Source organism: Micropterus salmoides, unplaced genomic scaffold (genome assembly GCF_014851395.1).
Source record: "Micropterus salmoides isolate LMB-PRFRI ecotype aquatic unplaced genomic scaffold, ASM1485139v1 Ms_hic_scaffold_1, whole genome shotgun sequence".
Classification (NCBI taxonomy): Eukaryota; Metazoa; Chordata; class Actinopteri; order Centrarchiformes; family Centrarchidae; genus Micropterus; species Micropterus salmoides.
The window spans coordinates 26,595,523-26,610,142 of record NW_024040040.1 but is presented as its reverse complement, the minus strand read 5'-3'; the positions used below and the strand labels follow the sequence as shown (position 1 = coordinate 26,610,142).

Sequence of the window (14,620 nt, the reverse complement as noted above, 5' to 3'; positions counted from 1 at the left end):
CATGTTTAACAAATGCTTGATGAAAAAAAAGTGATGGGGACAAAATCAGCCATTTCAAAATATGCTGGGTACATGTCCCCAGCATCCCCAGTGTAAATGGCACCTATGGCTATGTATATAAATGGTTCTTTTTTGTATGTTTTAACTATGATTTTTATTTATTATTTATATCAGGAGTATGCAGTATGCAGTGGACACATGTGTGCTCCTGGACTTTACTGTCTACTCTGTAGCAACAGGAGGGTGCACACGCAGCCAAATCGCCCCCTTGGCTGGAAGTTTAGGAAGCGTTTGATTTGATATGCAGCAGACTTTTCCATGAGCTAATTTTAAACGGCGATATCGCCGTCGATCATGCTCATTTAATTGTGGGAAGCTAAAATTGTAATCGCAATCAATATTCCATTAATTGTGCAGCCCTTGTAGACTATATAGTAAAAAATTCAGTTCAGTTTGAGGGGGGTCATGATGCCTGATTAATTCACTCAACAATCAAATGACTGTTGGAGGGTGGGAAGTCAGTGAGGGATAATGCCTTGGTTTTTGCACTAACACCAGCTCGTTGGGTGAAGGATTTAAGGTTAACTGGCACAAAACAAAAAGGGCTACAAAGAGGATACACAAGAAGTTGCAAGGTAAAGACACACCTTATAAATCTGTTACATGGTAATTTCAGCCAAACCTTAATTTATTTTGATGTTATCTAGCCAAACAGATTTAAATCATTCAATATCATCATGAAATATCTCACTTACCAACAAGATACATGCCGATCCAGTCTCCAGCATCTACCTCCTCCTTGATATCCCATGTGATCACCAGGTCTTCAGACTGGCCTATGGTGTAGTGGGAGGAGCTGATGGTGAGGGTGGAGCGAGCATCTGGGGAGACCAGATCAGTGTCACTGGTGGACCGCGACAGCCCCAGCATGAAGGCCTCCTGGTTCAGACCGTTGACAGCATAGGTGTCTGGGCCGTAGCTGTGACGAACCGCGTCCTTACAGCGCTGGCGGGTCTGGCTGCTGCGGGTTGGGGAGGCCATGGCCGCCAGACCCAGGAACCGATTCTGGTACAAGTTCTGCAACAAAATACACAGTAGGAAGTTTTCAGCTAAATAAAGACGTCAAAGATTTTATTCTGAACGCAAAGAAAAAGAAGAGAAAGCATCTAGGTTAACCCAGGTTATTGGAGTAATATCCATAAAAGTTTACAAATACTAAAGCAACATTCTGGTGTGCTACGCATGCTGTTAGCTGATGATGGTAGCTGGTGATATTATTCACAAAATATTCACAAAAGTGAATATATGTTACTACGGAGGGCTGTAAGGGCTGCTTTGTGTGGCTGTTGAGTCTTCTCCTGCACTCTACACTGCTGACTGTAGTGCAGTATAATTGTCTTAATGTAAAAAAACTAAATTGAAAAATATTGCTGCTTCTCAGAGTCCAAGGTTGTTCAACCAAAACTTGGCAGTGTTGCCAACTCCTCAGTAAGGAAAGTAGCTATTGGCTATCCTAAAAGTGCTAGAAGTTGCTAAATGATGTCATCACCTTGTATTATTGCCCTTGTGCATGTAATTTTGATGGACGTAGGAAGTAGGAGGAATAATGTCGTGGGAACGAGTAAAAAACACCCTAAATATGTTTACTATAAATTAACTTTCTTCTGTTGATTCTGTTTTTTTGAATGTCACAATTTCAACTCTCTTCCTGTCTTATTTTTTTTATTTTAATTTCTTTATTGTAACTCCAATACAAAGACAGTACATAAATATAGACCAGGGGTTAAGATGTTAACCATTGGTGTTGCCAGGTCATGTTTTGCCTGTAGCTCAACAACAGCAACAAAAATATTTTCCATATTAATATGCAAAAATCCTCATGACACAGCCTTTCTCGCAGGTCTTCATAGAACAGAGGCTACTAACAATAATATTGCTCCATTTTGTTTGAAGTTCATGTAACATGACCCCCCCACCGTTATTCCTCGGCACAGCAGAGGAGCAGGTGTTAAAATATTATGACTTCATTCTCATCAGATAACAATTTTATTTCTTATAATATTATGACTTTTGTCTCAAAATATTATTCTGCAAATGTAAGAGAACGCAGATATGTGGGAGAGATTGTTAATATGCAGAAAGTTTTGAGCATGAGCAGAAAACTGCTGAAACACAAGAGCTGTTAAAGTCCAGGAGTTTCTAACTGAATTCAAATTAATTAATCTAATTTATCATTGAGGTCAAAAGGTGCCACACTTACAGAATACCTGAGAGCTTTACTGCATTAAAATACACTATTTTTTAATTTTTATTTTGAATTTGAATTGTCACCTGAACCATGTGTTTCCTTTTATATAAATAAAGACATTTCCTTAATAATTTGGTGCAGAAAAAATCACCAGAATGCAAGAAATGAAGTGTTTAAAGCCCAAATTTTATTAGCAGTGTTAATTATTATCAGTAGTAATTATAAAGATCACAATAAATGTATTTATATGACTGGCGATCTGTCCAGGGTGCACTCTGCCTTTTGGCCAATGTCAGCTGGGATTGGCTTCAGCCCCCCACGACCCTGCGGGGGGCGCTTAATGATGGATGGATGGATGGATTTATGGCCTATGATATTTAATAATTAAATGGGGGAAAGTTTTTTGGGCTGGGCTAAGCCCCCAGTGTTTCAAGAGCCTGGAAACTCCCCTGATGTTAACCCTTCTCCTCTACCCGGGCTTGGGGTCCGGCAAAAGTTCAATCAAGCACGATTCATTTTGCAGTCTCGAAACGAGGGATGAACATCTCCTGTTCTGAATACAGATGAGAGGGACTGCTGCGTGAGGACTGGGCCGCCTCTGAATGCTTTGGGACGGGGGAGGGGCCCAAGGCAGCACAAGCTGCAATTCAAATGTATGTGCAATTATTTATGGGGACAATACACAATAAATGTACTGCAACAGTAGGATATTAATATACCATAATATTCTTTAATAGGGGACAATTCACAATGAATGCATTCTTGCAGCACATGTACAGTACTTGAATTGTCCTCTATAAAATAAGTTATTAGCATAGCTGATCACTTATCATTTCTTCCCACAGATCTTCTGCAGGACAGCCTCCATATGTTGCTGAACACACGTTATAAGTAGGTCTGTCTGAGGCTGCTCTCATGAGAGCAACGCTCCTCCTTCTTTACAAAGCCTGACCGGACGTAGCTTTCTCATTTTCTCAAAGGGATATCTGACTCTGCCCACACCACCACAAAGACTACACACTAAGACTAGCTTGCGTCTTGCATCTGCCAATGTGTTTGCACTTTTGAGAGTTTGTTGAAGAAATTAGCTTTTGCTAGCACCCTGACTTCGATATGACGGTGTTTGTGTGTGTGTGTGTGTGTGTGTGTGTGTGTGTGTGTGCGCAGGAGGCGTTGAGCCCCGCCCTTAGTGAAACACCAGTAACACAGAGCAGAGGAGAGAGGCAGCGGCGTAAATGACACTAAAACACCGCTGTCAGATTTACATCAAATGCGTCCACAGTTTGGCAGATTCCACAATATTCTGTTTTACAGTTGATCACATTTTCATTCTCAAATTCCGTAATGCCCTTCAAAACAGATTTTCAAGTAAAAAACAACAAATCCTTTAAGAGGCTAGAACAAGAGAATGTTTGGCATCGATTATCAAAATAAAATAGTTGTTTTTCTAACGATCAACTAATGGTTCCAGATATATATTATATGACACAAAACATAACAGAGGACATAACATAAACAAAGATTATCCCTAACATTTGTTATGTGTAGTTATGAGACCTCACCAAGATAACAAGACAAAATGCCGTTTCAAAAGTCTGTGGTGGATTTGTGGCTTTCCTGTTGCCAAATGGGGAGTTGCAGAGCGCCCTCTGCTGGGCAAATTACGCAATGACAACACTCATAGCATGACTGATTAGTCTTCTGTCTCTGTGTTTCTTTTTCACTTGTCATTTATCGGCTGTTATAAACACAGCTACTGCTTTATCTGCAATTAGCTTATATCGGTCGATAATATCGACATGCCGATTTATAGGTTGGGATCTAATTTTAAGTATGTGAACTAATCCTCATGCAGTCCTGCTGAATGAACACATCCTGCTGCCTTTAGGAACAAAATTGGCATAATCAATAAAAAGTCATGTTTGCTTGTTATTCTATAGACATGGACTTTAATAAAGCACATATATAAGAGATAATAAGGTTGTAGGTGGCCCATTTCCTTATTCTCTGCTGAGGGAGAGTGGTCTGTCATGTACTTCATATCAGTAGCTGACATGCTGGTAACAGGGACAACCCACGGAGCTTATTATGTGTCATTTGCTGCAGTGTTGTTACATAATTTATTAAGTTTAATAAAACATGTCCACTGAAAACTTTTAAGTTGACATCTGTTAATCGTTCCAGCCTCTTCAGTTTCTCCCTATTTCAACCATTGTTGGACCTAGAAAGTCTGTTTTTTGTCTCTTACATTTACTGCTGATGTTTTAGAAACTTTTCTGTTGCTGCACTAGAAAGAAAATATGAGTTCCATGAAGCTGAAACCCACAGTAAATCCAACCTAATTCTGTGGCTCACAACACTGAATAGAGTTTAAAAAATATGTATTTTTAAGGCATTTGAATGGCTAGTCTCAGAAGTACTGTTTCAAAGACGTCACATGCCTCACTGTAAGATCTGTAAGTGAGGCACTGTCAGTCAGTCCTGGCTCATGGTTGTTGACTAAGGACATGTCCAGAAAAAAATGACAACAAGCATTTCTGCAATGGCTGTTTTGGATTAATTTAGCATCTCTGGATGTATTTAACAAAATACCACACATTTTGATACACATCCTTAAAATTATAATCCTGAAGATTTTCAATGTACTAAACACTATTTTTGAAACATATACTGTATATACTGCATTTGTATTATAACTGCCATTGTTATCAGAGGAGTTTTCACAGATGACTGAAATTGAACACAAACCATCAGTGATGATAAAATCATAGTTTAACACCAGTACCTACAGTTGGTGGGGCAGGTCTATAAAGCTCTCCCAACATTTGGACCATGTACCTTTAGCCTTTTAGCATTAGCATCATATCCATCATAAGCAGCATCATAAGAGACCCTTTTTCACATATATACAATTATTATATTATTATAGTGTAATATATTATTATTATCATATAATATATGCATATTTGCGGTGTTAGAGTGGAAAGCTTGACTGGTGTTGCAGGACAGAACTTAGTGTAGGGTCAATTGTGAACCCACCCAGTTTTGTTATAACAGATAAACAAATAACAGCAAGACATTTAAAGTAGGAGACCAGAAGTGAAGCACCCCATAATATCATGTAATACAAAACTGTTTTCTTTATCTAGCTTTGGTTGGACAAAATATACAAATATAGAAGCATAATACAATTCAACATAACAACACAGCAAAGTTTGTCCTTACAAATCACCATGACGTTGAATCAGCACTACGCTCATAGGTATTTTTAGAAGTTCAGTTCAGTTTTCACCGTACACATTAGTATTAAAAAAAATAAATTAGAAACTCAACATCCTGCAGTTGTTTTGCAGCTCTTGGTGCGCACTGTTGTCCAATCCAGAGATGTACTGATGTGACGAGTGGTTGTCAAATGTTATTTCTCTAATCTCAATCAAGCGGCAACCTCTGGGTCTGAAAGTGAAACCTTGCAGACGGAACTTAAACCTGCATTCTCTCTAACGGCCAGCATGGGGCAATTCCGCTGGTTGCAAAAAGAAGTCCGGCTGCATTAATGGCAAAATGACCCTATTTCTCAGCTGAATTTTTACCTCAGTAAACACTTTCATAATGAGTTTATGGTCTCAGTCGCTAGTTTCAAATCTTCTTCAACACAGCATGATGTAATTTAGTAAATGTTGGTCCTATTTAGGTGGAAAATAGACCAGAAAGCAGAGTATGCTTTAGGGCGGGACTACCTTGTGATTGACATGTCGCTACCATGGCAACCTGTTAATCAGGATAGAGGCGACTTGTCTCCGCTGCTCTGTGTAAATTATTTTATTGAATAGCTGTCAGCAGGAGAGAGAGCACATCATGTTTGAGTCAGTTAGTATGTTTTGTTTTAAAAGTAAATTACTTTGTTAACCTTTTTATTTTTTATAGGCTAATTTTAACTGATTACATTTTAGTTTAGTTTTTTTTATATCGAGGATGTATTTAATAACTGATTAAACATGTTAACAGAATAACATAACTTTTAAGCCTTTGGTTACTTCCAAAATGTAAAACATTATACATTACTAATTACTGTCATTTGAGAGTAATTAGTTATATTTCAATATTACTGTCTCTGAATTGTAATGCTTTACACTACTGTTGCGTTACTTGAGTTACTTTCACTGCTATTTAATGGACACAGTATTCTGATTGTTAGATGTGCTGCATAGGTGGGTTCTAGTGATGTATAGTAATACATTACATTTGTGGATCAGGTAAGTCTTTGTTATAAAAATAACCTTATGATTAATAGCGCAGGGGGTGCTGTTCGCATTTACGTACGAGATACACACAGAAATTTACCCATGATCCATCAGGGGAGCTACCGTCTTGTTAAGAGGAGCTTCACTGTAGTTTGCACCCTGCCTACAATCTCAACCATCGGATTCCAGCAACAAGAAATAACATTACTCTTTACTCATGGATTTGTTTTTCTGGTGCCAAAATGTTTCTCAGTGTTGGTAAATTATTAAAAAAACAAAACCACTTAATTTCAGGTTAAAATCCGTTTTAACACGCGTTACTGAGATTGTAACAGGTATAATATTACCGTTTTTTTTTGTAATAATAATAATAATTACTGATTTACAGCAAAAAGCAATACATTACTGTAATTGCCTTACTTTTGTAATGTGCTACTCCCAACACTGTCAGCGAGGATGCTGCGATTACAGCAAGATGCAACATTATTATCAGCAAGTCCAAATGTGAGGGAGAATTTTCCATCCTGGGATCTCGGATCAGAGAATGCTCCAGTTAGAAAGGAGCTTCAGGGCACGACTCTGTCAGCCTTGATAGATCTATAGGTCTAAATACTGAAGCACTTCCTGCGTGCAGTTGCTGATGAAGACAGGTTATCTGCACGCACAGTACAATTTTCATGTGCTTGCTTGTGTCACCATGTGATATGAATATTAGTACTGACCTTGATACTACAGAGCTGCATCAGCATAATGACCAGTCAACCCAAAGCACACCAAAACCTGAGGGAAGTGGGAGGAGAAGGGTGGGGAGTTACAAACCAAACCACAGAAACAAAAGGCAGTGAATGTAGCAGGTGAAAGTCAAGTATGGCATTTATGTGCACAAGATGCATCATCATACTTTCATACTTGATCTTTCTCAGATATGAACATTTGAGAAGGAGCAGAAGCACAGATGGACAGACAAGAGGAAACAGGGAGACAAAGACACAGTGACCTCCACACAGAAGCATGGAGAACAGAGATATACAGCAAAGAAGAGACATAACATCAGAGCATCTGATGACGTTGTATACGGCAACAAAAACATCTACAAAGTGTCCATGTGCATCTATGGATGGATGATTGTTTGCATTGCTGCAGTGGAGAGGCAAGCCTGTAGTGGAAGAAAATATTAGCAGGAATGGGGAATAATGGTATATTATAAAGTACACCTTAGGAAGGATATGATGCAATCAGAGTTCGGCCAGATGACAGTATACTGTAAACCGTGTGATGGTAGGAATGTGTCCAGAAATTTGGCAATACCATTTCATGTGTTTCTTCTGTGTTCAAGGCCACTAATTTGGTTATTAGTGGCCAAGATATGGCAATCTTGTGAGGTCACCAAACTACATACACTACCAATTAAAATGATGAAGAAACTAAGAAGAAGTAGATTAAGTGCAACCACCTGTGTTGGTGGACCATGGCTGTGTAAGGGCTTGAAAAGACATTGTATAATTTGTTGAGAAAAAATGACAAAACAACGGTCAAAAATCACCCCATGCCTGACATATTTAACTGACATCTTTTACTGTGTAGTTTCTGTTGTATTCGGGGCATAAAATAAAGTGCTGGGTGTATTGTAGAAAAATGAATTAAAAACAATTATCCCCCAAAGCTTCCATAACCTAAGCAGAGACTGAACTGTACCCCAGTTCCAATCATTTTAACGAACCTCTTAAAATGTTCGGAATTGGTATGTGCACACAACTGCTATGATAAAGTTCATACTCATACAATACACTGTCGGAAAGCTAAAATAATTGTGATTCAACCTTGCACCATGCATAATATTTTCAACTGTAATAACCCCAGTTTGGATCTAAATAACTACAATATCTTGATATAATATCTCGACTAACACCTAATTCGACCCAGTAAGAGCCTAGGCCTACATGTCCTGTCCACAGCCTACAACAGCCAACGAGAGCCCATGCTGTAAGGAAGTATCAGCCCCTATTATTTTGTGGGTAGGCCAAGACAATTGCAACCAATTGTGCAGATGACTGGCACTTTGTGTAGCCAATACGTTTCTGAAAAAAACGACATCTATCTTTAACTAGGAAGATCATGATCTACTGGCCAAAAAACATCTGTTATGTTCTAATATGGAGTGATGCTTTTGAAAAACAAAAACTCTTCAGACACTCTTGGAAAACTGTGGTATTGCTATAAAATTTTAACTTTGACTAGTTAAGGCTTCGTGCTGTGGCCCCACAGTGTTTTTCAGCTAATAAGTCCATTTCCGTGTTTATAGTCAAATACTTTACAGAAAACAGTGCTTTTACTTTAAAATTCTGTGGTTAGCTTAGCTTGAATATTGTAGGCTTTAACCAATCATAGGAGGTGGTCTAAATCTATGTAATGAGTTTCAGTGATTACAGTTACCAGGTTTATCAGTTACCAGTGAACTGATAAAGTTAACAAACCATCAAACACAGCTTGAATGTCAGGGAATGTCGACCCTATTCTGACTTCTGTCTGCAAAGAAAACACAACAAACCCTTCTGTTCTTGGTGTGTTCAAGGACAATTAAATTCATCAGACATGTGATTAGCAAAGGACAAAATCGATTACGACGATTACCTTGACGAATCGCCCCAGCCTTACTCTACACCGTAAAACTTCGAATAATAGCCCGTGATTGTTAAGTGATTTGCTAAAATCACTTACTTGACCCTGCCTTGGGACAGGCCTTTAATTCTTTTTGCGCAAAACTGAAACTACTATCAAACAGAATAATATTTATGTAAAAATTATCAAATAATATCAAATACACATCATTCATTTGATCTAGCTCCAACAGACGGCTTATGCGCTTTTATTTTGAAGGCAGCAACCTATCGAAAATAACCACATGGTGCAGGATGACAAAAGGTAGCAGACAGAGAGCGATGGACTTCTCATGATAGGATTCACAACTTGGATTAATTTTTATGAAAAGCTGTTTTGATTATTTTGATCGGTGGACCCTTACAGACTAAAGGAATATAAATAATCAAGGAACGGACACATTCGGACTTAACAAGCGCTTCAAAGTTAACATGAGTCACCCCCTTTTCCTCCCTTGTAGCCATGCAGGTTACACCGGTATATGTAGAAGTATTAGACTTTGGGTCTTGTTTTTTTCCGCTAAATGAACTTAACAGTGGTATTGTGGAGAATTGTGGAGAAAACGGATCTAAGGATGTTCAGCATGCCCATACTGACATACTGATCATACGTTTAAACATTAATATTTGTATTAACAATCTAAGCATCTTAGAAGCAGCTAAAGCGGGCGACCCCGCGGGGTTTAAGATGTTTTATACATCCAAAGAACTTCTATAAAAAACAGACCAGGCGTTTAATTGAGGCAGGCGTTTATTTGTCAAAATGTGTTCCCACACCAGGCCAGTAAAGGAGATAGGCGGCTATTTGGGACTCGGCTATTAATTTAAGTTTTACAGTAATAAAAATTATTAGAATAATAACATCAACCATGACAATAACTAATTTGAATAATATATATATATATATATATATATATATATATAGCCTATAATATTTCCTCCCCAAACTTCAACAGCTAAATTTGCAACATGAAATAATTGAGTCTAACTGTCAAATTAGTTCAGTTGACATTAATAGATTATTTTTAATGAATAAGAGACAGCAGGAAAGGTTGTTGTCTGTTTAAGACCTGGTGGCCTAACGGTTAAAGAAACAGTATTTATTTATTTTTTTGTCAATTAATTAAATTTTTTTTTTGTCAATTAATATACATACACACGTTTATGCTATTATCTATTTATTTTATTTAAATTTTTAATATATAATTTTTTTAACACACGCACACACACACACACGCTTTAATTACTTTACACTTTAATTACTTGTTTAATGTTCTTATGTAGTTTGTATGATGCTTTAGCAATATTTTTAGCTAATTTGAATTTTGAATTTTTATTCAGGAAACTCAGATCAAACAGCCAGATCAGTCTCTGTCTATTGATAAACTGTAGGAAAAACCTCACCTCTGATAGTGGGCGGGTGTGTGCGTGAGACGAGAGCACCATGGTTACCACCCATAGAGCACCTTGCGTTGATTCCAGGAGCACTTGTGTGCCTGTCTGTTTAGAGCGACCCCGCAGATCCAAGCCGTCTGAAAAATCCTTTACATATAAACCCCGTCACAGCCATTCACAAGAAATTAATTTATAACGTGCCAAAACCTTTAACATACAGACGACCTCCCCCCCACCACCCATACAAAGCAGTCTCTCTTTTTTAATAATTTCATATCCATAACAGCAGCAAGGAGTATGGTTTTTACAAAACATATAGGCCTAACATTTCTCAACGCCACTGGCTGAGATTTAAAAATAGCAAGTAGGCTTGATCCCTACTTTTGAACTAGGCTACTGTTTTTCTGCACATGTAGCCTATTTAGGCTATAAGAGCAATAGCCTATTCAGTGATTTTATAAAACGTTGCTTAGCCTAACACTGTCACACCTAACACACTCTCTCCCCATGAGTCCAAGCATCACTGGCAGTAGTGCCCGGAGTTTATTTCCATAAGTTTCAGTTGCTGTGCTGCTTCAGCAGATGCTTCAATAAATTCAATCTAGAATTGTTCGCGGTTGAAAGCTTTTTACTGGTCGCACAAAAATGACAGCGGACAATGTTCTTTGCATCTTAAAGGTCTTTTCACACAGGAAGCAACAGTCCGTCTGCGTAGCCTGGCTCCATCTCTACAGCAAGCGTTCCTCTTCCGCCACCACACACACACTACACATGCGCACTGACGACCCAGGATTAGGGTTACAATTTTGGATGTATTTACGCACTTTAAAAACACTTCTTACAAGTTTATTTACAGCAATAAACGTTGAAATGTATATTATAATAGGCTGTATTTTAAGTTATTGGGAGAAAACTGGTAGTTCTATGTAAAATCAGACGTTGAGCACCCCCATATCGCCAAAATGACATGATCCTTGTTTCGCTGCGAAGCTTCAACTGTGAGATTGACAGTCGAATCAGGCTCCGCCCATCGAAGCATCGAATCTTCGACTAATGGGGGTCAGCCCTAGAATAGACTTTAAAATTTTATTAATTACTTTTAAGCTCTTCGTGGCCTCTCATATCTGTTTTGTCCCATCCGCACCAGCACGTACCTTGAGATCCTCGGGCAGAGGTCTTTTGTCTGTTCCAGAGTCTTGACTGAAAACTAAAGGGGACAGAGCTTTTGAAATCTGAAGACTAGGTTTGGCCCGAATGTCATTTTCTGAGCTTCAAAGCTTTCGATAGTAGCAGCTGCACTCAAGAGGTCCCGTTATGCCAATTGTTTAAATGTGTGTTGATAAGCAGGCTGTCATTTCAGGAGCTACAGCTATGTATTTCATAGATAGAAGCAGAACAGCAGATGGATTAATGCGCAAGAATTTCTGCCAAGTGAGAGAGGATCGGATGGGGGAGAGATAACGGTGGGCATGGGTGCGTAAGTCTGTCTGTATGTGAAAACGTGAGATAGAGAGAAAAAGAGAGAGCACTCCATTTATTTATTCTCATAGCTAGGCTAACTAAGTGATTCAAACCGTTTTTAACTTGGTTATGGCAAGGCTAGCAGACCCAAGTACAGGACTAAGGAAGGGAGGAGTTACATAAAAGAGTAATATTTATTGCAGGGTTAAAGAGCGAGGCAGAGTGAAAATAGATGCGTGCCGAACTGGGTTGGTGGCTTCTGTACAGAGCAGGGGGAACCGTAGCTGAGAGTCCAGAGTGAGAGAGTCTGATCCAGGCAGATCCAGAGCAGAATCCGGGAATAGTTTAGCCAGACGGAGGTCCAGGAGTAGAACAGACAGGACGAGTCCTATTTCCAGTAGTGAAACTAAAACACGTTATTATGCATAATTGACTTTTAACTTTTATTATAGCGTTCTTCTTCTACAATCGGCCTAATATAAGAATTTAAATGTGTTCATTATGTCGTTGTTTGTTTGTTGTAGCCTGCAGTTTAATGATTAATTTAAAATTTAGGAAATTTGACTGTTTTGATCTGTAATGAAATTAAGCAATTGTGAAATTAATAAAGGCCATAACTGCCACACTGCTGTTGTCATCACTCAGTTTAAAGTGCTCCCACACAGCTGAGGACTTTTGTTTTCCCTTTGATGTGAACTGGTGCATTACATTCACTGCTATGGGTGGAGGTCAGGCGCATGGAAAAAAAACCACCTCAATATTCGAATCTTAAAACTGAAAATTGAATGTGTACCAAATGATCAAATGATCAAATGATCAAATATTCAAATATTCGAATATTCGGGTCCAGTCCTACTGAAGTCCCTACTTTTATAGAAGAGCCTTTCCTGATTTTAGCTGATTTTAATTATTAATTTATTTTTCTTTTAGCTGTATTTTCATTTCTTATGTTTCTTCCTGCTTTTATTGTGTATCTTGATATCTGTTTATGGGTTTTGCTATTGTAAAGGCACTTTGTAACACGGTTTTGAAAAGTGCTCTATAAATAAAGATTGTTATATTATTATATAATAACAGTTATTTTTATTATGAATTTAAGAAATATCTCTTCAGCTATCTTGTGAGGGACTCCAGCAGTGGTCCTCTATAACTAACAAAGGAAGTGGGAATTCAAATGTGTAGACACAATGGTTTTCACAATGTGACACACATATGCAAATACTTAAGAGCACAGGCACACACAAAAACTATTCAAACTCATGTTTCACAGCCTTGCTCAAATCCCCACAGTCCTCATTAGTCATGTAGTACAATGTTAGTATCATGGGCCTGAATAGCTACATTACCAGACATGCATAGTAATATCCCCAGCTGTCCTTTTTACTTGCTCTGACACAATTAACCACCATAATAGTGTTCAGCACAACTTGATTATTAATTCAGCACACATGTAGAGCCGGCAGAATAGGAGAGACTGGGAATACCTGCTGTAAATGAAATGATCCAGTACCATGGCTAATGATCTCCTGACCACCCTGCAGCATGTTGCTCACCTCAGGATGGGTAACCATCGCTATGATCTAATCCTCGCTGTCTTCATCAACCCTTGGCTCTGCGGTTGCTCTACTTTCCACTTCAGTGAAAGCTAGTATGCACTTTATGTTTCATGAAAAAGCTCCTGAAAACATACAGTTATTACAGATTGACATATATTACTGCTAAGACCCCAACAGCCAATGGTGTCTTTTAACCTGAATTGATTCTCCTGAGATGATTGAATCAGATCATGGTAGTGTGATTACGGATTAGAAAACATTAGAATTCATAGAACACTGAATATCTTTAAATTCCTTGTAGAGCTCTACTGGTTGCCTGTCATCTCCAGAAAGTCATTGCGCTCAGGCAAAAATAGTCCCACACATAACCCCCATTAAAATACAATGTGTCATTTAACCACTGAGAACTAATGACCAGATGAGATATGATGTGTTAGTTAATGAGCCTTAAAAGATGCTGGTAGCTGGCTGAGTTTGTTTGACAGATACTTTGTCAAAGCAATGGCACTACATAAAGTTAGAGACCTTTTATGTTATAATGAGAAGTTTTGAGAATGTTTTTGCTTCATTAGGAAACTGTGGTGGAACAGGACTGCAAAAACGGTAAACACAGGACTGTATAGGGAGTCATATCACTATTAAATTCAAACAGGAGGTAGCCTGATCATAAGCGTTTCTCAGGCATGTGATTGGCAAAGGACAAAAAAGCAGGAAAATATACTGAGACCCCCCCACACCACGATCAAACTGGTGGCAGCTCTGTTATAGCATATGGATGGTAAAGCAGCACCCATGACAATAAGTTATTTGGTGGAATCAAAGACAAGTGTCTCATACACTGCTCTATCACCACCTCTCTATAATAAAAAATAATTAGAATTATAACATCAACCATGACATGACAATAACTAATTTGAATTAAATTTGAATTAAATTCATCATTCAAAGGACATCTAGCATGAACACACCCACAATATTAACAGGATTAAATAGGGAAATTACGTTGGGTTAGAGGCTCTGAATTTTGGTTTTGATTACTTTTCAATTAATTGTCCAGCCCTA

General features: G+C 38.3%; 1 protein-coding gene across 1 annotated transcript in view; it reads right to left on the bottom strand.

The window, feature by feature from the left end:
- LOC119905827 (E3 ubiquitin-protein ligase HECW1) overlaps positions 1–14,620 on the bottom strand; it is a 104,785-nt gene that overhangs the window by 83,832 nt on the left and 6,333 nt on the right. Inside the window, exons 2-3 of the mRNA XM_038723177.1 lie at positions 7,212–7,269; positions 756–1,077 (exon numbers count right to left, since the gene is read on the bottom strand). Coding sequence (XP_038579105.1) covers positions 756–1,077; positions 7,212–7,238 — 349 coding nt within the window. The 5' untranslated portion in view covers positions 7,239–7,269. The remainder of the gene's footprint in view (positions 1–755; positions 1,078–7,211; positions 7,270–14,620) is intronic.